At 37.9% G+C, this 27,453-nt stretch overlaps 1 protein-coding gene across 1 annotated transcript in view; it reads left to right on the top strand.

Annotated features, from left to right (window-relative positions):
- TM9SF2 (transmembrane 9 superfamily member 2) overlaps window positions 1-18,152 on the top strand; it is a 57,892-nt gene extending 39,740 nt beyond the window's left edge. Inside the window, exons 11-17 of the mRNA XM_026493533.4 lie at window positions 525-644; window positions 1,805-1,862; window positions 7,014-7,173; window positions 8,875-9,026; window positions 10,101-10,212; window positions 13,911-14,082; window positions 17,464-18,152. Coding sequence (XP_026349318.2) covers window positions 525-644; window positions 1,805-1,862; window positions 7,014-7,173; window positions 8,875-9,026; window positions 10,101-10,212; window positions 13,911-14,082; window positions 17,464-17,531 — 842 coding nt within the window. The 3' untranslated portion in view covers window positions 17,532-18,152. The remainder of the gene's footprint in view (window positions 1-524; window positions 645-1,804; window positions 1,863-7,013; window positions 7,174-8,874; window positions 9,027-10,100; window positions 10,213-13,910; window positions 14,083-17,463) is intronic.
- Window positions 18,153-27,453: the final 9,301 nt, after the last annotated feature.

Raw genomic sequence — 27,453 nt, 5'->3', positions numbered from 1 at the left:
AGCCCCACATCAGCTCTGTGCTCAGCACGGGGTCTACTTGAAATTCTCACTGTCTCTCTCTCTCTCTCTCTCTCTCTCTCTCGCCCCTCTTTTTCCCCTTTGCCCCTCCCCCAACTCATGTGCACGCGTGCGCGCGCACGCTCTCTCTCTCTCTCCATCCCTCCCTCCCTTCCTCCTCTCTCTCTAAAAAAAATTTAAAAATCTTAAAAAAAAAAAAAAAAAGCTGTACTTGAATCAGAAGAGCTGAAAGCATTCGTGAGCACCCAGTCAGCCTTCCCGGATAATAGGAAAGGTGGGATCTTATGGACCCTGACAAGAAATGGCCAAAGTACAGTTTGCTTTATTTATTATCCTGTTGATGTAGTACCTTAAAATATTGCTAAGATTTAGTGTGACTGTATGGTAGGACAGTATATTAATGAGATTGTATTTGGTTTCTTGTTTAAAAAAATGAAAGGGGTCTTCTATTACTTCAGAAAGGAAACAGGAATAAAATTTGTAACTTAAAATCACTTATTTTTTAGTTTTTGCTTGCCTGGGATTTTTGTCACCTGCCAACAGAGGAGCACTGATGACTTGTGCTGTGGTCCTGTGGGTGCTGCTGGGCACTCCTGCTGGCTATGTCGCTGCCAGATTTTATAAGTGTAAGTAAGAGCCACCTTGACTGTCAGGTCAGGAATCTCATCTGCTCCATCACTGCACCTGAGCCTGTGCGTCTAGTCGGTGATTTTCTTGAAACAATATGTATTATAGATACATAGCTTTATTTAAAAGAAGCTTGTGATGTGGATGACCATCCCTAGATTTTGTTTAAAAATGTTCATACGGTGAGGTAAGCAAATTTAGGTGCTGCGTATCCACCATCCCCTCTGTTCTTTTACTTCTAAGTTTTGACATAAGAGGTTTGGCTGAACAACTTAGATTTGCTACATTCATAGAAATGTATATAGACTGATAAAGGAAGATAATATACTTAGGAGTATCACTGATTTATTAACTAAAATAAGTAGTATATATAGTAATACCTTTTCTTAAGTGAGAGGTCATGCTAAAGAGCCCTGACATAATTTAATTTGCTTTTATAATATAATTCGTTGTAGTCTCTTGTATTCTTACTTTCTAAAAGTAAAATAAATTTCAGTGAAAAAAAGCATCAGGGCCACAGGGTAAGGATGGGATATGACTAGATGACTTGCAAAGCAGTTTTGCCAGGGTCAGTGAATGCCAGCGTTTGCCATGGAATCCTGAAGTCTACTGAGATAACCTCATAGGTAACCTGTAATTTAAAGTGACAGGGAGGAGGTAAAAAAACCCATGCTCTGAAAACATCTTCATGTACAGACTTTCAGTTAGAAAATTTAAATGTGCTACACTTTAGGCTTGAGGGTTCCTAGTTTTATAACAAATTCTGAAACTGGCTGCAAGGCAAAGGAGAATCCCCAGTATGCCCTTTCTCTACCCAGTCCCATGGATTGAAACTGGCCTAGAGCTTAAGGGTTTGTTTTATTTGGAAATTTTAAAAAAAAATTAGAAAAAGAAGTGGTCTTGATGACCTTCCTTTAAGTGTTAGGTTTATTACGCTGAAGCAAACATCTTGAGAGCTTGGTTTGTCAAGGAAAGTGCTGTGATGTGCGTCTCTGATCTGCGTCACTTGTGGAGGGCCTGTCATACCATTTGCTAGTGTGATTTTCTAGGAGTGAGGACCCAGTGCTGTCTGAAAATTTGTTTAATCCTGGACATATACGACCATTTGGTTTGCTTTGAAGAAAAGTCTGTGTTATTCCACTTTTGTTTTCTTCTACAGCCTTTGGAGGTGAGAAGTGGAAAACAAATGTTTTATTGACATCATTTCTTTGTCCTGGGTAAGTAATAGTAACTTTTCAATAGTAACTTTCTTACATAGTCATAAAATTTAGTTCCCAAATTTTCGATTTCTTAAGTCTTGAATCTTCTTGTTCTCTAAACCATGTACCCTAGAAAATGAATTTAATTTTTTAAAAAGGGATAAAAAGTGAATATTTAATAAACATTTACACAGTGACTACCACCTGCCATATCTGGAAAAAGTATCTTTTTTTTTTTTTTTAAGATTTTATTTATTTGTTGAGAGAGAGCACAAGCACGGGGAGCAGCAGGCAGAGGGAGAAGTAGGCTCCCTGCTGAGCAAGGAGCCTGATGTGGGACTCGGTCCTAAGACCCTGGGATCATGACCTGATCCAAAGGCAGACGCTTAACCGACTGAGCCACCCAGGCATCCCTGGAAAAATATTTTTGGGCATGAGAAATTGTTACATTCCTTTTCCTTAAAGTCTGTTTCTTAGCCCATGTGTAAGGCTGCATTGAAAGCTTTTGACCTGATCACAAGAAGGGGTTTTCACTTGAACATAGTTTAGGGAAGTGAACATTTTCAGATTTCTGTCAAAAGTATTGCCACCTTTAAGCCACCTAAGTGTCCATTGATAGATGAATGGGGTAAAGAAGATGTGGTGTGTGTGTGAATATATATATATACACACACACACACAATGGAATATCACTCAGCTATAAAAAAAGAACGAGATCTCGCCATTTGTGACAATATGGATGGACCTAGAGAGTATTATGCTAAGTGAAATAAGTCAGACAGAGAAAGACAGATACGATAATATTTCACTTACATGTGGAATCTAAAAATACACAAGCAAAACAGAAGTAGACTCATAAATACAGAGGACAAATTTGTGGTTGCCGGAGGGGAGAGGGGAGGTGGATGGGCAAAATAAGTGAAGAGGATTAAGAGGTACAAACGTCCAGTTGTAAAATAAATAAGCAACAGAGGTGAAAAGTACTGCATAAGGAACATAGTCAATAATACTGTACTAACATTATATAACAGACGGTGACTTTATTATCATGGTGAGCAGTGAGCAATGGATAGACATTGTCAAATCACTGTTGTACACCTGAAACTAATATCTTTGAAATATAGTTGACATACAATGTTATAAAAAATTGTTTTAAAGTATTAAGTTTTATTTAGAGTTTATTCCATTCAGTAGAGTAATATGTAGCAAGCGTTTAAAAAAAACAATGATCACACCAAAAAAACAAACAATAACTGTGACCCTTTGGAGGATAGCTTTTGATATCAAGTATCTGATTGATGTCTGGTCCTAGAACTAGAACCCACTTTCTTCCCAGCTTCGGATTTCTGGTGGACAGGAGCCAGCCTCTGAGCAATCAGCAGCAATAATGAAAGCCAAAAGTTAAATTTAGAAACCTGGACTATTCCATTTGCAAGCCAGAAATGAAAGAGTGACAATAGTTGCATTGTTTATACATGTTTGGGATAAAGGTTCTCTCAGATAATTATCTCCATGAAGAATAGCATGCTTCTCAGCCATTCATGTTGTATTCAGATTTTTAGATGCTTTTCTCAAACTAAATGCTTTTGTCAACTAAAGAAGTGTCTCTTCTTCCCAGGATAAGTCAGCTGTGATTTCTTTCAGAATCTTGCCTTTCAGATATTCCTCCTAATCTCTAGCATCTTCTGTTTCTCCCTTTTTCTACGTTCTGTTCATGTGTTTCATCTCCTTTCCTACAAATATACTTAGGCCTCCTAAATCCTAAAAAGAGCTTCATCTCATAGGCATCTTTCCCTCTACTATCTAACTTCTTTTACGTTCCGAACAAGCTGCCTTGAAAAAATATCCTACATTCCTTTTTTCTCATTTTCTCAGCATACATTTACAGCATAAAGCCACATCATCTGTCTTCTCCATCACTTTAGTGAAAGCTTTTCTCAAAGGTTACCAACAACATTCCCCCCCCCTTTTTTTTTTAAGATTTTATTTGACAGAGAGACACAGCGAGAGAGGGAACACAAGCAGAGGGAGAAGGAGAAGCAGACTTCCCACTGAGCAGGGAGCCCGACTCAGGGCTTGATCCGAGGACCCTGGGATCATGACCTGAGCCAGAGGCAGTCGCTTAATGACTGAGCCACCCAGGTGCCCCACATTCCCTTTTCTTTTTTTTAATGATTTTTTATTATATTATGTTAGTCACCATACAGTACATCCCCGGTTTCCGATGTAAGGCTCTATGATTCATTAGTTGTGTATAACACCCAGTGCACCATGCAATACGTGCCCTCCTTACTACCCATCACCAGCCTATCCCAATCCCCCACCCCCCTCCCCTCCGAGGTCCTCAGTTTGTTTCTCATAGTCCAGAGTCTCTCATGTTTCATTCCCCCTTCTGATTACCCCCCCTTTCTTTATCCCTTTCTTCCCCTACTGATCATTCTAGTTCTTATGTTCCATAGATGAGAGAAATCATATGATAGTTGTCTTTCTCTGCTTGACTTATTTCACTTAGCATTATCTCCTCCAGTGCCATCCATGTTGTAGCAAATGTTGAGAACTCGTTCTTTCTGATAGCTGAGTAATATTCCATTGTATATATGGACCACAACTTCTTAATCCGGTCATCTGTTGAAGGGCATCTAGGCTTCTTCCACGATTTAGCTATTGTGGACATTGCTGCTATGAACATTGGGGTGCATATGGCCCTTCTCTTCACTACGTCTGTATCTTTGGGGTAAACACCCAGTAGTGCAATGGCTGGACCATAGGGTAGCTCAATTTTTAACTTTTTAAGGGACCTCCACACTGTTTTCCAGAGTGGCTGTACCAACTTGCATTCCCACCAACAATGTAGGAGGGATCCCCTTTCTCCACATCCTCTCCAACAATTGTTGTTTCTTGCCTTGTCTATTTTTGCCATTCTAACTGGCGTAAGGTGGTATCTCAGTGTGGTTTTGATTTGAATTTCCCTGATGGCTAATGATTTTGAACATTTTTTCATGTGTCTGTTAGCCTTTTGTATGTCATCATTGGAAAAGTGTCTGTTCATATCTTCTGCCCATTTTTTGATTTGTTTATTTGTTTCTCGTGTATTGAGTTTGAGAAGTTCTTTGTAGATCTTGGATACCAGTCCTTTATCTGTAGTGTCATTTGCAAATATATTCTCCCATTCCGTGGGCTGCCTTTTAGTTTTTCTGACCCACATTCCCATTTTTAAACCTAGAAATCATTTTCTCTGTCTTCAGTCTCTCTCTCTACATTATCTAATATTGGGATACTTTCTCCTTGAAACGTCTTTCTTTTTTGGCTTCATAGAAATTATCTTAAACCAGTTTTTTTATATCTCTGATCAGCCCTTCTTTGATTTATCTTCTTCATCCCACCCTGAAAAGTAGATGTTCACCAGAAGGATGGTGAGGTAATGGGAGAGGGAGAGAGAGGAAAAGCACACAAGAGTGCACCAAGAACCCAAGGGGGCAGGAAGAATTGGTGTTCACCTAGGAAAAGGAGTACCATTTAATGGGATTCCTGGGTGGCTCAGTCAGTTAAGCATCTACCTTTGGCTCAGGTCACGATCTCAGGGTCCTGGGATCCAGTCCCACGTCATTCTCCCTGCTCAACGAGGAGTCTGCTTCTCCCTTTGCCTCCCCCCGCCCCCGGCTCCTGTTCTCCCTCTCCCTCCCTACGTCCCTCCCTCCCTCCCTCTCTCCCTCCCTCTCTCTCAAAAATAAATATTTAATTAAAAAAGTACCACGTAATGACACAAAATTAATTCATGTAATTTTACGTAAATAAACACCTGCATGTAATTATTACAGTAGACGCAACAAAGTGGCATTTGATGTTACTAAACATTGTTTCCATATTTAAAAAGAATTTAATGGAGAAAGAAATGCTTCCTTATATTAATAAAAATCTCAATTTATTTGTAATATAATTTGTATACAGAGAACATCAACAAATTTCAGCCATAAAACATAGAGAATTAATGCAAGAGTTTGGCAGTATGGCTAGATATCAGCTAATATTCCAACATCCTGAATACTACCAATAGCAAATTAAATGTTTTAATGGTAGTTGTAGTTGTATGGGAAGAGGACTCTATTCACAGGAGTATTAGCCACAGAAAACCTTCACAATATCTGAAATAACTTGTCAAAACATGCACCATCCAGGTGACAAGTTTACAAAGCTAATTAACTGGTATGAGATACAAATTCACCATGTTACTCGATGAGAATACCTAGTGTACGAGGGGCTTGGCAATGTGCCGTGGCTACTAGCACAGAAAACATAGAAATAGACCAGATATTCGTGGAAGCATGCTAGATGTGGCATTACAAACCAGAGGAAGTGTTAAATGATGCTGGTAAAATTGTCTATATGAAGGGAGAAACTCTCTTCTTACCAGTCACACACAGTCAATTCCAGGTACAATCTAAATGTAATGGGCATGATGATTAGAAGAAAATATAGAAAAGTATCATCATGATCCCAGGTTAGGAAAGACTTTCTTCTTTTAAAGTACACAACGGATAAAGGGGAAAATTGATGACCGATCACATTAAAAACTGTGTGTGGGGAGTGTAGAAGCAATTATAGTATGATTACAGCCATGTTTTTAAAAAGGTACTCATAGAAGAAAGACTGAAGGGAAATTTAGTACACACGTTCACTTGTTTGGGTTCATAAAAAGCTATCAACTGGGAGAACGAGATATTTAACAAGGAATTATTTAGTAGCTAGAATATATAAATAACTCACACCTATAACTTTGGAAAAGATGTACAACCCAAATGAAAAATGAGCAGTAGATGTAACCAGCAAGTCACAGAAATAGTACCTATAAAGCCAACAAACATAAGATGCTCAGAGGCAGTTGTCAACAGGAAATGCAAATTAAAACAACAAACTTGACAATCTAAAACATGAGGAAATATGTAAAGAGATAACTTTCATAAACTGCTGGTGGGAGTTTAAGTCAGGCAGAAAAATCTGGAAAGTAATTTGGCAATTTCTAGTGAAGTTTTAAATTCATATACCCCATTACTCAGCAATTTCATTTTCTTTGTGTATAACATAGAAATTATAATATTAATTACATGTGATTGGTACTATATCATTTGCTTCTGACTCAAGTTTTACCCAAAAGCCTATTGTGTCTTTCAGGATCGTATTTGCTGACTTCTTTATAATGAATCTGATTCTCTGGGGAGAAGGATCTTCAGCAGCTATTCCTTTTGGAACATTGGTTGCCATATTGGCTCTTTGGTTCTGCATATCTGTGCCTCTAACATTTATTGGTGCATACTTTGGTTTTAAGAAGAATGTAAGTTTATAGGTGTTAATTTATTCAAATAAATTTCAGCTATGGAAATTAGCATATGCCACCTTAAAAGATAGGAAAGTGTCTTAAAAAAAAGGTGTCTAAAAGATATATTTATCCGATGTGATCTGGATTTTATAGAAAACGGATGACCTTTTAATTTGATTGCAGTCATTCTTAAAATAGTATTTTTGGGGTGTGGTAGAGAAGTTGCAGATGTAAACTTAGATTTCAAATTTTTGTAAGTGAGTGGAAAGTATAGATTAATAGGAAATGAAATGCTAACTTAAACTGATGAAAACTTTGACCTTTAACATTAAAAATGCTTGAATTACTTTTTTTTTCTAACCTAAAAAATATGGCATTGTTTCCTTAGCATTAAGTGTTTCTGTATTTCTTAAAACGAAGTAAACAAAGAGTATGGGTTAGGAGGAAAGCTATAGGAGAAGTGACTAGAAAGTACAGTAACCCTTTTTTTAACATATAGCTTTACAATAAATTTTACATGGTTTTCCTGCTAATACTTGATTTTAAGGAAGATTCTCGTTGAAGCTGAGTTCCACCCTCCCCCCAGTCTTCTCCACCTCTGCTGCCCTCTTCTGACCTCAGGCTAAGAAGAAAATGAGAATTTATTCTTCACTGTCCTTCTCACTTCACTATCCTTGCTCTTCTCTGAAAGCGTCTGGTCCACAAGGTTAAAGGAAATATAATGAATTACTCTCATACACTTTGTGAAGGGGACCCAGAATGTCCCGGAACAAGCTGTCAGTGCTTCATTATCTCCACTGCACCTACCATGCCAGCCTTCAATTCTTGGGAATTGAAAATTTATTATTTTAAATCTATATAGCATAAATAGTGACCTAACATGATTTAAAATTTTTTTGATTACATAAATAAGTACTTAAAATTCTGAAAATATGCCTGTTAAAAATACAAACACTGAAGGAAGGACATGATGATTCTCTACCTGTACACATGTGTATCTGTAAAATAATTTAGTCCACAGAAGTATAATCTCAATGAGAATACCAAGTTTTAAGTTTCTGATGTATCATCACAAAAACTATAGAAGTATGTTTTTGCAATTTTTGCAGGCAAGTGAATTTCTGCAGGTACCCGTTTTCCCCCTTAGCTGTGTTTTAGGTACTTTAGGTTTCACTTATTTTTGTACTACCATGTCGTGTTATGAAAGGGAGAATATTATCAATAGCTTATGGTCATAAAGCTTCATATAGCCATTCATTTTTGCCTTTGTGTTCTTAAGTCTTAGTAGAATTCAGCTATTTTAATAAAGATGACATTGCCCATCTCCAAATAAAAATACATTGACAGTAATTTCAGAACCAGCTGATGTCTTACAAGTATATAACTAAAAGGGAAAAAGTAACTCTACTTTTGTCTTAACTATTATTTTTAAGTACTACATTATCTCCTTCTATGTATTTCTTACTTTATCTAAAGCCATTAGTGGATAGCTGCTGGAAACAGTGGTGGCTTGCTCCAGTGCACAGATGAATATTGTCCTGATAGTGTTTGGGTCATTGCTTCTAAATACACATTTCAGTTTGATGATTTAAGTAGATTTGTATTGTCAGTAGTGTTGGCTTGGAAGCTGAGAGAAAAGCAGGCAAATAGTCTAATATAGAGAAGAATTTTTAAAATAAATACATAATTGTGAATGCTTTCTTTATTTTACTGAAGGCCATTGAACACCCCGTTCGAACCAATCAGATTCCACGTCAGATTCCTGAGCAGTCCTTCTACACAAAGCCATTGCCTGGTATTATCATGGGAGGGATTTTACCCTTTGGCTGCATCTTTATACAGCTTTTCTTCATTCTGAATAGTATCTGGTAAGCTAAGGGTGAAGTCTTCTTATTCCCATTATCATTGTATGTAGTATTAACTTTCTCTTTTTGTTTCTCTGAATGACTATTTATATCTTATAAATGTAAACTGTTCTCTAATAATCAAAAACCTTGAGAGCCAAAAGGTTATTTTATCTCTTCCGTGTGAGAAAAGGAACAGTGGTGATAACAGCCATTATTTGTTGAGTGCTTATTAGTTCTTTTAATTCTCAGACCTCTATGAGGTGGGTATTATCCCATTTTAGAGAGAAAGAGGTGAAGGTTTGGATGTTAAGTAATTTATTTGTGTCAAACAGCTACCATGTAACAGAAAATTAACCTGTCTATCCAAACCTGTGTTCTTCAATAAGTAATCTGTATTGCTTCAGAGAAAAGCTACTCTGAGCCTGTGATAAAGGGGAGTCGAGCGAGTGCTGGGAGAAGGGTGGAGGTAGATGACCTTCAGAGTTCTTACTAATCCCAGGATTCCTTCGTTCTCTGATTTCTTGTTTGCATGGAGAAACTCATAGTGCTAATTTTGAGCCAGTCTGTTATCAGGGAGTATACACTGCAATATATCATCATCGGTCAGTCACATCGGCATGTTACAGCAGGTACCAGGGTTTGCAGTAGCATAAAGTCAGAACTGAATTTGAGCTTTTTAGCGACTAGAACATATCTTTCCTTCTCGATTGTGAAAGCATTTTCACAATTCAGATGTTTCTGTCACACACGATAAGAAACAATTTGTACCAAATGGAACCCTTTTTTACTTTGGCTCTGCCTGTCCATTAATTTTTTATTGAATTTATCTGACTCACCGGTAGACAATTAGACTAAGCATATTTGAGTAAGAGTTTCGGGTTGAGTGAGAAGACAGAATCCGATGACATTGCCGAATCCTTTCCTCTCCTTGCCCCACCCCTACTCCATCACTGTCTACACTTACGAGAATTTGTTGTCTTTGATTAGTTGGGACAAAAAGCAAACCTTCCCCAATTCAGGGAACGTGAAAAGATTGTGTCATTTACTGTGTCAAGAGAAAATGTTTTTAGTTTAATTCTCACGTGTTTATTATAGGTCACACCAGATGTATTACATGTTTGGCTTCCTATTTCTGGTGTTTATCATTTTGGTGATTACATGTTCAGAAGCAACTATACTTCTTTGCTATTTCCACCTATGTGCAGAGGTATGTATTAACAATGTTCACTTATATTAATTTGTAGACAGTATTTATACTTTCGGCATAAAGCAACTTTGAATACTATTAATTGAAATAATTTCTGTAAATATGTGTTTATTAAGATAGAAATGGACCTGTATTCCTAAATCAAATGTAGCCTTCTTTAGGAATGGATTAAGATAGTATCTCAGTTCACTGTATTTATATTTATTTAGAGCTTAAATTTATAAATGTTAATTTTCTGAGAATAGCACATTATGCTAAGTTTTCATTTTTGAGCTTTTAAATGTCTGAATTAAAAATTAATATTCTTTACAAAATATAGGTATTTCTAGACTGAAAGTTTAGTAAACATTTTTAAGTGGAAAAATTCATTAAAACATTTCAGTGATTACATTTTAATGAATTATATTCATGGCAAAATGATGGCATTCATATGTAGAATTAATTTTTAGAGGTCTGGGTTGTATTAAATCATTCTTTTGTAGTTATTTTCTTTTTTCTTTTTTTTTTTTCTTTTTTTTTTTAAATAATGATTTTTTATTATGTTAGTCACCATACAGTACATCCCCGGTGTAGTTATTTTCTATACAGGAGGTTAAATCTAACTTTATTAAACTTGAGATGCTTTTTTTTAAAAAATTAAGGTTAAGCTTACATAACTTAAACTCAGCCATTTTAAAGCGAGCAGTCCAGGGCATTTACTACATTCATTTACAGTGTTGTGTAACTACCACCTCTTTCTAGTTCTGAAATATTTTCATCACCCTTAAATAAAACCTCATACCTATTAAGCAGTTACTTCCCATTCTCCTCTCCCTACAAGACCCTGGCAATCACCAATCTGCTTTCTGTCTACAAATTTACCTATTCTGGACATTTCACATAAATGGAATCCTACAATATGTGGCCTTTTGGGTCTGTCTTCTTTCACTTTAGCAGAATGTTTTCAAGATTCAGTACTTTGTTACTTTTTATAGCTGAATAATATTCCATTGTAGAGCTATATCCCAATTTATCCATTTATCTGTTGATGGAAATTAGATTTGTTTCCATCTTCTGGCTATTGAGAATAGTGCTGCAGTGAACATTCACGTGCAAATACTTGTTTTGAGTACCAGTTTTCAGTTCTTTGGAGTATATACAGAGGAGTGGAATCGCTGAGTCATGATAATTCTTTAACTTTTTGCAGAACCACCAAACTGTTTTTCACAGTGGCTGTACCATTTTGCATTCGTACCAGCAATGCACAAGGGTTCTAATTCTCCACATCCTTTCCTACACTTGCTGCTGTGTTCCCCCTTTTTTTTTTTTTTTAATTCTAGCCATCCTAGTAGGTATGAAGTGGTATCTTTTTGTGGTTTTGATTTTCATTTCCCAGTGACTAATGATGTTGAGCATCTTCTTTTTGCTTGTTGACCATCTGTATCGTGTTTGGAGAAATGTCTGTTCAGATCTTTTGCCCGTTTATGAACTGGGTAGTTCATCTTTTTGTTGAGTTGTAAGAGTTCTGTATACCAAATACTAAATACTAGACCTTTATCAGATAAATTAGAGAATATATTTGCAAATATTTTTATATTGTAGGTTGTATTTATTACTTGGTAATGGCCTTTACACAAGTTTTTAATTTTGATAAAGTCTGATTTATCTATTTTTTTCTTTTGTTGCCATATCTAAAAATTCATTGCTAAATCCAAGGCAATGAAAATTTACCTCTCTGTTTTTTTCTGAGTTTTTCTCAGTTTTTTTCACTTACCTCTAGTTTTAGCTTATATATTTAGGTCATTGATCCATTTTGAGTTAATTTTTATTATGGTAATTAATTAGGAATCCACCTTTGCATGTTGGATATTCAGTTTTTCCAATACCATTTCTTCATTGAATGGACTTGTAACCTTGTGGAAAATGCATTGGCCATAGATGTATGGTTTTATATCTGGATTCTCAGTTCTGTTCCAGTGGTGTGTATGCTGTCCTTATGCCAGTACCACACTGTTTTGATTACTATAGCTTTGTAGTAAATTCTGGAATTGGGAAGGGTAAGCCCTCCAGCTTTGTTCTTTTGTGAAGATTATTTTGGCTATTTAGGACCCTTTGAAATTTCATATGAATTTGGGATCAGCTTTTCATTTTTTGCAAAAAAGGTCATTGGAATTCTGATAGCAAATGCATTGAATCTGTGAGATTTTTAGGAAACGTCTTTTTTTTTTTTTTTTAAGATTTTATTTATTTATTTGACAGAGAGACAGCCAGCGAGAGAGGGAACATAAGCAGGGGGAGTGGGAAAGGAAGAAGCAGGCTTCCAGCAGAGCAGGGAGCCCGATGCAGGGCTCCATCCCAGGATTCCGGGATCATGACCTGAGCTGAAGGCAGACCCTTAACCGACTGAGCCACCCAGGCGCTCCAGTATTGCCATCTTAACAGTATTAAGTCTTCTAGTCCATGAGCACAGGATGTCTTTCCATTTATTTCAGTCATCTTTAATTTTTTTACCAATGTTTTATAGTTTTCAGTATATAAGCCTTTCACATCCTTGGTTGAATTTGTTCCTAGGTATTTTATTTTTTTGGATGCTGTTGTAAATAGAATTATTTTTTAAATTTCCTTTTCAAATGGTTCCATATTAGCATTTAAAAACACAGCTGATTTTCATTTCAATCTTGTACCCTGCAACTTGCTGAATTTATTTGCTCTAGTAGTTTCTGTGTGTGGATTCCTTAAGATTTTCTCATTTGTGCTGGTATGCTTTTTAAGTATATTTATTTTTCACATATTCCAAGGGGTAGAAAAGAGTGAAGTATTTTTTTTTAAGATCTCCTGCTAAGCTACTTTATGTGAAAATAAGAAGAGCTGTTTTAAATACTGACCTTGTTGGGGTGCCTGGATGGCCCAGTCATTAAGCTTCTGCCTTCGGCTCAGGTCATGATCCCAGGGTCCTGGGATCGAGTCCCGCATCGGGCTCCCTGCTCAGTGGGGAGCCTGCTTCTCCCTCTCTCACTCCCCCTGCTTGTGTTCCCTCTCTTGCTGTCTCTCTCTCTATCAAATAAATAAATATCGACTTTGTTTAAATTTTGTTAGTAGTAACTAAAAATAGATTTCAACCAGGCTTTGATAGGATAATCTTCCTAATATACAGTTAACCAGACTGTAAGAGAAGTAATATTAATTTTGAATTACATAAGTAAGCTCTTGTACATTGCTTTTCTTTGGGAGGAGTACATTTTAAAGTACATAAACCATTTAAGATTTTTCAGGGGCGCCTGGGTGGCTTAGTCGGTTAAGCGTCTGTCTTTGGCTCGGGTCATGATGGCTGGGGTCCTAGGATCGAGCCCTGCGTCGGGCGCCCTGCTTGGCGGGGAGCCTGCTTCTCCCTCTCCCTCTCCCTCTGCCTGCCGCTCCCCCTAGTTCTGCTCACTCGCTTTCCCTCTCAAATAAATAAATAAAATCTTAAAAAAAAAAAGATTTTTCAACGTGTTTTTAGCCAGTTTCAAGTAGCTCCCCCAAAAGTAGGGGGGATGGTTTTTAGCATCTTTAATGAGGAGAGAAATGGGCAGAGTTCAGTAGGGGAATGAGACTGGAAATAATAGCAATAATTAGGTTTGGGGTTGTTTCACTTAGATGTGTTTGCTTTATAACTCTCTTCACCTACAAGTTATCTATTAATTGCAAAGTAATTCTTGTTTTTTTTCTTTTCTACCTAGGATTATCATTGGCAATGGCGTTCATTCCTTACCAGTGGCTTTACTGCAGTTTATTTCTTAATATATGCAATACACTACTTCTTTTCAAAACTGCAGATCACAGGAACAGCAAGTACAATTCTGTACTTTGGCTATACCATGATAATGGTTTTGATCTTCTTTCTTTTTACCGGTAAGAATTAAAATGATTAGTTTTAGTTAACAAGTTTGTAGACAAATTATTTATAAATATTTCCTTTTATAAAATCCATGAAGCTATCTACTACTCAGCACTCCTGTGTTTAGTTCTCAGTGCAGCTAAGCATTCTTTGGTCTGCCCCGCTGTGAGGGGCACGTCAGTAAACCAGAAGTGAGGGAACCAAACCTAAAGGAAGAAGGCTAGACATGCTCCATTGTTCTTCTACCAGCCGGGGGTACCTGGACCCACACTGGCCCAGTTTTCCCCTGGTAACCTCTTAATGGTGCAGTCTTTCTCATGCTCATTTCAGAGGGAGGGTAAAAAGCTTTAGCTACCTAAGTTTGGGGATAAGTAGAAATTGAGGGGGTGAAGTCAAGGTGAACTTGAGAAAAATGTCATCAAGCAAACACAATCATAGCACATTCCTTATTCCAGAAGTTTTAAACTACGGATTTATATCTCCACTTCAAAATCCAGGTGCCTAAATGGGAAGCGTCGGTGTTTATGTTACATATGTGTGTCTTATCTGTTCACAAGATAAAAGTTTTCTGCGTCTTAGAGCCCTTGAGAGTAGTTGCTTGGTAAACATTTATAGAATAACCCAAACTAAAAAAAAAAGAAAATTGTGGGACCTTTCTTTTTCACGAAAAATGTGCATCTAAAATTTTATCTTAGGGATGCCTGGGTCGCTCAGTTGGTTAAGCATCTGCCTTTGGCTCAGGTCATGATCCCAGGGTCCTGGGTTCAAGTCCCACATGAGGCTCCTTGCTCAGTGGGGAGCCTGCTTCTCCCTCTGCCTGCTGCTCCCCCTGCTTGTGTGCTTGCTCCCTCTCTCTGACAAATAAATAAAAAAACAAAATCTTTTTAAATAAATAAAAAATAAAATTTTATCTTAGACTTTGTTGCATGCTGTGTGAGAAAGTATAGGATCTGAAAAGGAAAACCGAATTAAAAATAATTAGAACTGTTCTATTTTTAGTCATCTGTTAACATTTAGGAGAATTAGGTAGGGTTTGATGTTCCCTGTTGCTGTATCAGTGTAGAATGAGCTTCAGGCTCTTACACTGATTTTATGTTCCAGGTCATTGGTCAGACAGAGCGGGGGTAGGTGTGTGTGTGTTGGGGGGGGGGATTTATCTTGGTGCCATGTGATAGATAAGATAGGTCCACAGCCATAAATCTTAATAAATAGTCTGTAAAACAGAGGTAGCCTGTGAAACAAGGAATTACTGTTCTTGTGCATCTATACTGTGTGTCCATAAGTGCACATACAGAATAATTTATTCTTGCCTGCATGCAAAAAGTCGTGATCTTAGTGAATGTCTCTTGTTTTTCCAGGCATGTGATGTACTGATAGTTTAACACCTAAAACTTTATTGTTCTTGATTTTTAGTGTCACATTGTGTTTATTCAGAGTAAAACTTTGTGATCTAAGTTTGGGAGCCGCCTCAAATTAACCAGTTTAACCAATAACTTTTGGTGTATTTCACTTTATGGGAAAGATTCTCTGCAGGGGAGTGGTGAGCTCTTTGAGGGTCTTGCATGTGTCTAAAGTGGGGAACATGTGTATTTACTTCAGTACTCCAATCCACCATGTTATCGAAGTTAGTCTGCTCTACAAAACAATGATGCTGTCACGTAAGGAAAGATGCCACTTCCAGTATGTACATTAGATTTATCCCATATTAAGAACAAAATAAAATACTAGGAGTATTTTGTTAAGAACAAAACCTAAGGTTGCCAAATATGGTGACAAATGTATTTTCTCAACTTAAGTATCTTACTATCTTGAAGTTCTTGCTAAGTATAAGGTTGTTTAAATACATTTATGTTTTCACCATTACTGTTCTAAACTTAGCCCCAGCCTCTTCACAAAGCTTAATAATGATCTTTTGAATATCCAAAAGGTGTATTTTTATGTCCTCTAAAACACAGTGACTGGCACATTGTAGGGACACGTGTGATGTATGAATGAGTACAATAATGTTTATAACATCCCATAATATCGTCCCATATATAGTCTCTTGACTTAGAAAATCTCCTTTAATGCTTTTCTTTGTATTGCATTTAAAACAATGGTGAAAACATTGGAACTTTAAATATAAAGCTTACACGAAGATATGTATATCCCCTTCTGTGTTCTTCAGCACTTAGACTTAATATTCTCAGGGGGTGATTCTGGAAAAATTGCAGTTTTTAAAAATATGGTAGGCAGTTCACAATTCAGTAAATATTCTTTTGCAAAACAGAGCCTCAGAATTTATGTTTAGTAAATCTAAGCATGGTAAGGTTTAAAATAGCACTATATTTGAAGCCAGAAAAAGTGAATTTGTGTTCTGATCCTATTACCAGCCAGCCATGTGGCCATTAGACATTTACTTAACTGAGTGTCATTTTTGTCACCTGTCTAGGATTCAAGTTTTTTGGAATCTAGACTAATGAAGATACTTGAAAAGCATATATTTTTTCATGAATCATCTCATTTACTCTATATAGGGCAGATAAAATTATCTCTGCTTTTTTCAATTTTATTTTATTTTAAAGATTTTATTTATTCGAGAGAGAGAGCACAAGCAGGGGGAGGGGCAGAGGGAGAGGGAGAAGCAGGCTCCTTACTGAGCAGGGAACCTCAATGCGGGGCTCGATCTCAGGACCCTGAGATCATGACCTGAGCCAAAGGCAGACACTTAACTGACTGAGCCACCCAGGCACCCCCAAATTATCTCTGTTTTAATAAGAAATGGGCCTGGAGATGTTAGTTGACTAGTCCGAGGATAATACACAGTCTCGACAGAGCTGCCCTGTCCTCTGACACCGTGCCACCTCTCATATTCATGGGGCTGCATCTTTGTTACTATCCTAATTTATCACTTTTAACACTTTGTAGAAACTACGAGTTTAGTTATATTGTAATTCTTTAGAAACTGATAATTCCCAATAACTATACTTAGAAAATATACCCATTTAATTTTTCTATGAATCTGATATTCTCTTTAAGCTATTCATATCATACCTTGAATTAATTTTAATATCAGTTTTCCATTTTGTGATAAAATAATCTTATTAAATAGGAAAGGAGAATTGGTATCCTATTCAGCTTTTAATTTCAGATTTCTTGCATGTAATAAGGAAAAGAATGTATTATAGAAAGCTTAGGTAATCTTAAAGTATTACAAGTCCTATTTCTGTAAAAAATTTGATTTGATTTGAGATAGTTGTATATTTTTCAAAAAAGCTTATGGATCTATGCCTGGTAAGTAATAGTTCATAGTTTTGTGGCTTTTTTAAAGGAACCAACCATTTTAAGTCTGTGTTTTTATGTAAATTATGAAATTTCCTCTGGAAAAGTGTTTATTTTTGTTTTTTCTTTTATAGGAACAATTGGCTTCTTTGCATGCTTTTGGTTTGTTACCAAAATATACAGTGTGGTGAAGGTTGACTGAAGAAGCCAGTGTGTCCAGTTAAAACAGAAATAAATTAAATTCTTCATCAACAAAGACCTGTTTTTGTGACTACCTTGAGTTTTATCAGACTTATTGGCCTAGTAATCCTTCAGAAACAACATAATTCTAAATACACCTCTTCCCATACACCTGTCTCCACAAAATGTGTTTTCAACACTAAAACATTTGTATCGTGATTTGATTAAGTATATATTCAGTTGTTCTCAATGAAGAGCAAATTTAAATATGTGCATTTGTAAATACAATAGCTATAAAATTTTCAATACTTCTAATGGCAGAATAGAGGAGGCCATATGAAACAGTACTGATGAAATGCAGGACAGTTCATTGTAAATAGGATTTTCTAGGCTCGGTAGGTGGAAAGAATTATTTTTCTTTGAAGGAAATAACTTTTTATCATGGTAATTTTGAAGGATGATTCATATGATGTGTTTATTGGGGGTATGTGGCTTTAAAAGAAATCTTGTATTGGTTGTAACTGTTCATATCTTCTTTTCTGTGTTGACTTCATTATTCCCATGGTATTGGCCTTTTAAACTATGTGCCTCTGAGTCTTTCAATTTATAAATTTGTTATCTTAATAAATATTGTAAAAACGTCTTCATTGCATCATTACCTATTGCATATTCAAGGAGAGTCTATAAACAAATCATTTACCAATGGTATTTTAAAATGGTTTATACTGTTTTATCAGATTTTACTGATTTTTGTTCATGTAACACTTTCTTGGTTGATCTAAATGAAATTCAGTCTCTTGGGTTTTGTGATAAATCTGAGATTTTCACTATTAGGCAGTAATAGAAATTTTAGTTGTGCACATCTAGCCAGATAAATGATGTAAGTCTATTGGTTAGTATGGGCCTAACTACATTGTCATTAAGGATTTTATATTTTTGACCTGGTTTTCAAAACACGGTATTTTTATTTATTTTTTTAATAAAAAATCTCAATCATTTTATTTATTTATTTGTTTATTTTATTTGTTTTAGAGAGAGCATGAGCAGGGGATAGGGTTGAGGGGGAGAGAGGCAGAAAGAGAGGGAGAGAGAAAATTTTAAGCAGGCTTCAGGCCCAGTGGAAAACCTGACACAGGGCTCAGTCTCACGACCCTGAGATCATGACCTGAGCTGAAATCAAGAGTTGGATGCCAAACTGACTGAGTCATCCAGGCACCCCATTTTTAATTTTTTTAAGTCAGTATTTGTTTATAATTTGCAATGACTAGCAAACCTCCGTCTTTATGATTACATTGTCTTCACTTGGTTTTCACAGTTATATTTCTTAAAAGTTAAGAAGTAACTTTCTGGGGTGCCTGGGTGGCACAGTTGGTTAAGCATCTGCCTTCTGCTCAGGTCATGATCCCAGAGTCCTGGGATCGAGCCCCACATCAGGCTCCCTGCTCAGCGAGGAGCTTGCTTCTCCCTGCCCTTTGCCCTTTCCTCCCACTCATGCTTTCTCTCTCTCTCTCTCTCTCTCTCAAATAAATAAAATCTTTAAAAAAAAAAAAAAAAGGAACTATTTCTCTTTCACATTCATCTAATTGAAATCCACTTATGTGGAAATAGAAGTTTGGGATGATTTCAGAAACATTAGTCTGCTTATACCTATAAGAATATTCATCTTGTATTTTAGGGGCTCAGTGCTTGCTGCTTATGAGAGAACAAATCAGATAGTGAAGTTGCTAGGCTCTTACCAATTTTATGTTGATACCGTTTTTTTAAAAAACTAACCTGTTGGTTTTGAAGCGTGAAGGAGCTCTAGTTATTTTTAACTTCTCACATAGAGACTTAAGATAGAGCAGTTCCTTTCAAATTTATTTTCTATGTTAAAGTATATTTAGTTTTTTATATATAATACTGTTAAAGTACAGTTGAGATAAGCTGGTTGACTAAACAAAAGGTTTTATAAAAAAAACTGGATTCAGAACTAGGCTAGTTTTGTTGACTGAAGTTAAGCTTAAATTTTATTTTTCCTTCCCTAAACAATTAGCTTAGTGACTAAAGTAGTGAGCTTACTGTTTTGATAGAATTTTTATGTAAAACTTTTATTTTTCTTTATACTTTGCAGTAAGCACATTTTACAATTAAATAATGGTGAGGCAATTGGAAAAATAAAAATATCAAAGGAAAAGATTTTGGAGGGAGTAAAGATGAGGAAGGAGCCAGCAAAGAGGAAGGCAAGACCAGTGGTTAGACACTGTGAAGGACACGGCCTCTTCTCTGTGGCTGTGACTGACTGAGGAGTCTGCTGCTGCGGCTCCAGCCCACTAGCCTTGGTTGCCGCTGTGCCATGAACACACAGGGCAGTCACAAGATTTCTGAGTCGTTTTTCCTTTGCTTGTCACTTCAGAATTTACCTAGTTGTGCCTTTTTCTCAGTGTCCCAACTCTTGGCTGATTGGCTCATCTTAAGCAATGCCAGTATTAAAAGTAGTCTTAATCAGTAACGCTGTTTAACATTTGCTGTTAGGGTTTTATGGCGTATGATCCGTGCTTTAAGTGAAGGGAGTGCCTCCACAGGGTGCTGTTTAGGTGATGGAGCACCTGGGGGAAGTAGCTGAGGCTAGACCTTTCTGCATTCACCGCACCGAACACGGTGCCCAGGTGGTACACAGCGCTGCCCAGAGGTTGCTCTGTGGTCATGAATGGGTATCTGGTGCCTTTGTTCCATTTGATGTTTGACTTGAAAATTAAGCAATATCTTAAATCTGTGCTGTCAGTCCCTCATACTTTTACATATACTAGCCAAGATGATGTAATGCCACGAGTCACAAAACCCTTTGAAAATTATAAAGTATTACAGGCCTTAAGGATTTTTTTAAATGATTAACTTGAGAAGGCTTTATAAAGGCCTGCTTTTGGTTTTTAACGAACAGAGTAAATGACCACTTAACAGAATGCATTCCTCACCTTTCGCCTATGGATAGCAGGACGTTCTGGTATTTCATTAATCTGTAAATTTATGTATTAAATTTTTCCATATCTCTATTTTTCTCCTATAGCCTGGACAGTGGCCATAACATCTCTGCCTGCAGGGAAATTCATATGTAGAACATAACGCTTTGCTTTCTCAGAAATGTTTACTGTTGAGTCAAACCTGTTTCCTTCTCTGATTTGTTCTCTCCTTAACTGTAATTTGAAGTCTAAACACTAAAAATCACTGTTTCTGCACATTTCTCTGGCTTTTGAAATTCTACTGGATTTCTTTGGCCTGCCCATTTGAACTTTCTATGTTCTTTCTCACATTTGATTATCTTTTGTTCTCTTTTATTCTTTGGCCCCCTGATACAGTTGACATTTTTATTAATGAGTTATTTTATAAAGAAGAAAACATTGGCTCCTAAAGGTCTTATTTGTTATTCTGGCTATTTTTAGCAAAAAGCAGTCTAGGCCACATGAATGGTCTTGACTGTGATATATAAATAGTACTATAATCATAGGTCATTAATTTCTCTGAAAAGAAAAATATGACAGATTTAACTGAAAAATGATAGATTGAAGGATTAGTGTTTACTTTTAAAAGCTAGTTTTTACTGATACTTTATAATCGATGTCTATGTAGAATTCAAATCTGATTTTTTTCCTCAATATAAGCTACATGTTTTTGTTAACGGTATTATAGAAGAAAATCATAGGCCCGTGAGTCAGAGTGAACCAGGCTCTCTTCTGGCTGATGCTGCAGACAGACAAGGTATGTTGCAGTGTGTTGACTTGGACTCTTTCAGGTATAGTAGCGAACTAGCTGGGAGGGTGAGGGTTGACCACAGGAGAGTTGCCTGTGTCCTGCTTTGGCAGCGCGAGGGTGGAAGGAGCTGTGGACTCAGAAGAATCCATCCCATGATCCTGCTGCTGAACCATAGCCCTACCACAAAGTCCTCTTAGGCTGCCACCACTAGGGGTCAAAGGACCCCCTCCAGACTCCCACTCATCTGCTTTGGATTATGTGACTTTGAAGAACTTCACCAGCCCCTTGAGGAGAAGGGGTCATGATAAGAAACATGAAGCTGCAGAACTGAGGTGGTAGAATCTTCCTTTAGGACATCAGGAAATGAGATGGTAAGAACTGGGAGCATCTGAGTGCAGTGGCATTTGCTTTACCTGCAGGGAAACGGTGAATTGGTCATTACTGGAATTGCGCAAACTAGCTGCCATCAAAAGTGACCCCTCTTCCCCCCATTCATATGACTTCCTTGAGACCCATTGCATGACTCGTATCAGAGCCATCAACTGTGCAGGACAGGGGCCCAGGAATCTGGGGTGTTTGACAAACACACCCTGAGAGGCAGGACTAGGACGAAGATTGAGGCTGGCTTCCCTAAAGCCTGCAGGGTGTTTGGACCTTCACCAATACAGTGATGCATCTTGGGTTACCTTTAACCATTCTAGAGGCTGTATACCCATCTTTGGAAACCTGCCACGTGTGTGTGTGTGTGTGTGTGTGTGTGTGTGTGTGAGAGAGAGAGGGAGAGAGAGAGACGAGTGGAAGTGATGTAAAGGGTGTAAAGGGACACAGGCTTTAGAATCCTGCTTTAGCACTACGGATCAGACCCCTCCAGTATAAAGGTTTTGGCCCAAGTAATCCTTCCCATCCCCTGAACTCCTAGTAATCTGTTAAATTACATAGTGATGTTTGACAGCTCTCCTATTACTGTCTTAAATACCACTCAGATTATTGTTTGACTTTACAGGCTTATCCTCCCAAATACATCACAGACTTCTTTCTGAAGGGCAGGAACCACCGCTTACATCCTCTTTGGTTCATGCCTGGAGCATAACAGTACTTGGCACATAGTAGGTGTGTATTTATTGAGTGAAACTAAGAATTTAGGTAAGTGATACTGCTTTTAAATATTTAAATTGTTCGATATAATGACGTAAAGACACCATTTCAATATTTTGTTTAGCTCTCAGGTTCTAGAATGTGCTGTTTTGATTCCATGAAATTATGCATTTTAATGCATATCCAGCAACATTGTCTTGTATACTTGTTCCATGATCACTGACAGTTGTTAAAACAAATCAGCACTGGCAGAACTTGGCCAGCTCCTCTCTACACTTAGTTTGAACTGTTACCCATGGAACCAGCTCAAACAGAAAGCTACAAAGAGGCTAATTGAAATCAGAATGCTGGGTCATTTCTCATTCAAACAAAACAGATGGCCCTCCTTGCCACACTTCTGTCAAACTTTGGGGGGAAATGATTAAATGCATTTTTAACTCCCACACATGCTTACTAGGCCCCTCAAAGGAATTACACACGGCTATTGAGATGCAGAGGGTGGAGGAGAGAGGGCTGTTTTTTAATAGTAGAGCTTGTTTCCCTTTACCTTGGAGGTTTAAGAAAAAGCACTTTAGCAGGATATCTACTATTCACAGTTTCAACTTAGAGCCTGAATATTTATTTTAATTTTCTCTATTTTAATTCCATTTTTCCTTGGGAATAGGCAATCCATGTACATGGTACACAATTCACACTGTACTAAAGAATATAGAGAAAATTTGTCTTCATCCTCTAGTCAAGAGTTCTCCACCCGGAAGACAATCACTGTTAACACTTTCCTATGTGTCTTTCCAGAAATCGAGACTTCATTTTTAATTTACCTAGTTGAAACCTCTTATTTGGATCCTTATGTAGATGACAATTTTAATAGTATTTGGTTTGAAAGTTAGTTGTGAGGACTTTAAGAAAGCAGCTGTGGCGATTGTGTTTTATTGTGCAGTGTGTTCGGCATGTAGTACGAAGCATCGCTTTATTAGATGACACTTCGGTGATATTTAATAAATATATAAAGTGATACAAGCTACCTCTTAAGAACTGTTTGGTGAAACAAACTTGAGGAGAGAAACTTCCGTTGCTCCGTAACTCAGCCACCCACCGTCAGTACATGATGGCGAAAACTAAGGGGGGCATTGCCAGATGCCAACTAACGGACACACCATCTAATTCCGTGTGTTGCTACACAGAAACGTGGCCCCTTATGATCCATATTTGAAACAAATTTAAAGCAACCTGATGCCAGCACTTGACTGACTGTCTTGAGGTTTGCGCCTCCCTATTTGCCTCAGGAGCCCGGTAGGCTCCCTCTGCTTTCTTTCCCCCTCCTCCTCCTCCCCCTCTCATCAAAGTGCAGTTTCAGGAGAAGTCACAGAAGTGATTTATTTCTACCTCACGTGTGATTTCTGTTTTTTTTAAATCTCTGTCAGAATGGTTGCATTTTTAACCATATGAATAACAGTGGCATGAACCTTGTTTTCTGGAAAAGAAAATGCGAAGATCAGCGGGAACAGGTGTGGAGTGCAGTCCCTTCTGCTCACTCTGACATTGCTCCACTGAGATGACTGCTTCCTTCGTTCACCCATGCTTCATGCTGTGGCCATGGCTAACTTCAGGCTGGGGGGGGGGGGGGGGTGCCACCTCCCAACTCAGGCTCCAGGTTCCAGCAATTCCTCCTACCACACCCTGGCTGCCCAGAATAGCCCCAGGAGAGTGAAGCACTCTGCAGCCAAAGTAACCCCGGGGGATGTTGGTGAAAGCCTCCCCAACCGCCTGTGAGTTGCTCGCTCCCACTGGAAGATGAAGCCTATTTTCAAAGCTGTGAAAAAATTGTAAAATCTATTTCTATCCTTCCTGACATATATTTACATTCAAATATTGAGTCTCTAGGTTGCGATAGTTATGTATGAGTAAATGTATGTGAAATTCTGTCAGCAAGTGGCAAAGGGCTAAAAAGGAGTTAGGTCCTTTTACATGAAGTGACAATTACCTCTGATTCTCCCAACGTCTTGTCACATAAGCAATGGGCATTTGCAATATTTATCCTAATTTTGCCAGATTCTCTATAGTGAAAGTGTTCTGTACACACATTATAAAGAGTAACATATTACTCATTCTTTTTAAAGAAATTTTTCTAATTCCAGTATAGTTAACATACCATGTTATATTCATTTCAGGTGTATAACATAGTGATTCAACAATTCCATACGTTACTCTGCTCATCACGATAAGTGTACTCTTAATCCCCTTCACCTGTTTCACCCATCCCCTCACCCACCTCCTCTCCGGTAACCGCCAATTTGTTCTCTATAGTTAAGAGTCTGGTTTTAGGGGGCACCTGGCTGACTCAGTTGTAAGAGTATGACTCCTGATCTCAGGGTTTATTTCCCTTAGCATTATACCCTCTAGATCCATCCATGTTGTTGCAAATGGCAAGATTTCATTCTTTTATTCAATATTCCATTATTTATATATACCACATCTTCTTTATTCATCAATTGATGGACAATTGGATTGCTCCCGTATTTTGGCTCTTGTAAATAAAATAATGCTGCAATAAACCTAGGGGTGGGTATATCATTTTGAATTAGTGTTTTCATATTCTTTGGGTAAATACCCAATAGTGGAATTACTGGGTCATATGGTAGTTTTATTTTTAATTTTTTGTGGAACCTCCATACTGTTTTCCACAGTGGTTGCACCAGTTTGCATTCCCACCAACAGTTCACAAGGGTTCCTTTTATTCCACATACTTGCCAACACTTGTTATTTCTTATGGGTTTTTTTGATGATTTATTTATTTGAGAGAGAGAGAGCATGAGCAGGGGGGAAGACCAGACTCCCCACTGAGCAGGGAGCTGACACGGAACTTGATCCCAGGATCCTGAGATCATGACCTGAGCCGAAGGCAGATGCTTAACTGACTGAGCCACCCAGGCACCCCTCTTTTGTGTTTTTGATTTTAGCCATTTTGATAGGTGTAAGGTGATATCTCGTTATGGTTTTGATTTGCCTTTCACTGTTGACGAGTGATGTGGAGCACCTTTTCATGTATCCGTTGGCCATCTGTATATCTTCTTTGGAGAAATGTCTGTTTATGTCTTCTGCCCATTTTTAGTTGGATTATTTGGGGTTTTTGGTGTTGAGTTGCATAAGTTCTTTATTTTTTGGATACTAACCCCTTACCAGGTATATCATTTGTAAATATCTTCTCCCATTCAAGTAGGTTGTGTTTTTGTTTTGTTGATTGTTTCCTTTGCTGTGCAGAAGCTTTTCCTTTTGATGTGGTCCCAGTGGTTCATTTTTGCTTTTGTTTTCCTTGCCTTAGAAACATATCTGGAAAAATGTTGCTATAGCTGATGTCAGAGAAATTACTGTGTGTGCTCTTTTCTAGGATTTTTATGGTTTCAGGTCTCACATTTGGGTCTTTAATCCATTTTGAGTTTATTTTTGTGTATGGCATATGAAAGTGGTCCAGTTTCATTCTTTTGCATGTAGCCGTCCAGTTTTCCCAGCACCAATTTTTTAAAGAGACTATCTTTTCCTCATTGCATATTCTTGCCTCCTTTGTTGTAGATTAATTGACCATATAAGTGTGAGTTTATTTCTGGGCTCTCTGTTCTGTTCCATTAATCTATGTGTCTGTTTTTGTGACAGTACCATACTATTTTGATTACTACGGCTTTGTGGTATATCTTGAAATCTAGGATTGTGATACCTCCAGTTTTGATCTTTTTCAAGATTGCTTTGGTTATTTGGGGTCTTTTGTGGTTCCATACAAATTTTAGGATTATTTGTTCAAGTTTACTCCTTTTTTTTTTTTTAAAGATTTTATTTATTTATTTGACCCAGATAGAGACAGCCAGCGAGAGAGGGGAACACAGCAGGGGGAGTGGGAGAGGAAGAAGCAGGCTCATACCAGAGGAGCCTGATGTGGGGCTCGATCCCAGAACGCCAGGATCACGCCCTGAGCCGAAGGCAGACGCTTAACCGCTGTGCCACCCAGGCGCCCCATCAAGTTTACTCCTTTTATTTGTGAAATCATAACATGACCACTGTGGAAAGAAGAGGAATTGTTAGAGGATAGCAAGAAGGAGCTGGTGTGGTGCATTCTGAGGGTTAGAGTCATTGCTTGGGTGGTAGGAGGCCAGCCTGAGTCCCCACCAGTCAAGGCAAGGGATAATAGTAAAAACCAGATGGAGGTTGACCAAGCAATGTTATTGACTGGGACCTGCTAGTTGAAGAGCCCAGATTTGCTGGTTTTCTAGTGAACAGAAAATACGAATCAAATAGAGGATATAGCAGTTGGATGGTAACTGTCATTGAGATAGAATGTGGAGAGGTTAAGGGAAGAAAGTGAGGCTGAGTCCCTGCTACCATGCCAATTACTCTCTGAATAAGGCAAGTGACTTCTTGGCTGAATTGGAGTTCAGGATGTTGCCCTTGGTTTGTGCTTTTTATTTCCATGTCTGCACTGGGCAGGGCAGACAAAGCTGCAGTAACCTGTGAATATCCCATAAGAACTGAAGGAACAAGATCTGATGGGTGGGATGCCAAGAGATGTAATGGAGGGAAGTTCCAGAACTCTCAGTCTGTAGGCAAGCAGTAGTCCTTAAGAAAATGAACTGTTGCATGAACTCCCTCCTGTTTTCAAATGGAATTTGTTGAGTTCCTCAGTCAAAAGCAGGTTTTAGAAGCTGCTCAGGGCCTAGGTGCAAGGAAGTCCTGAGCCAGGCCAAGCCACCTGGTAGAGTGTGGCTGAAGCGACATCCCAAAGAGACTTCCCCCACGTGTGGAAGCCACAGATCAGTGCCCTGCATGGCTCATGTAAAGGACATGGTGCTGACATGTGGTCCCCCACTAGGGGACATGGAATCTATCTTGTAATTTCTTAAGTTTTCTGGCAGGTTCTGAGGGATGTGCTGGCTGGGCTTTGGTGACCAGTTACTTTTCTGGGGAAGAATGGTCTAAGTGACTGTCTCAATTCACATAGAAATATAGGGCTTCTAGGGAATAATAAAGACTGCCTCCCTTTCTCCCTTCCCTGTCCTCCCTTCCCATGCCACACTCAGCAGAAGTACCCAGAACTCCTCAACTGTTAAAGAATCAAAGCACATTTCTCTAATGGA

The sequence above is a fragment of the Ursus arctos genome, unplaced genomic scaffold (genome assembly GCF_023065955.2).
Source record: "Ursus arctos isolate Adak ecotype North America unplaced genomic scaffold, UrsArc2.0 scaffold_10, whole genome shotgun sequence".
NCBI classification, from domain to species: Eukaryota; Metazoa; Chordata; class Mammalia; order Carnivora; family Ursidae; genus Ursus; species Ursus arctos.
The sequence above is the reverse complement of the archived record's forward strand: the minus strand, read 5'-3'. Positions and strand labels throughout refer to the sequence as shown.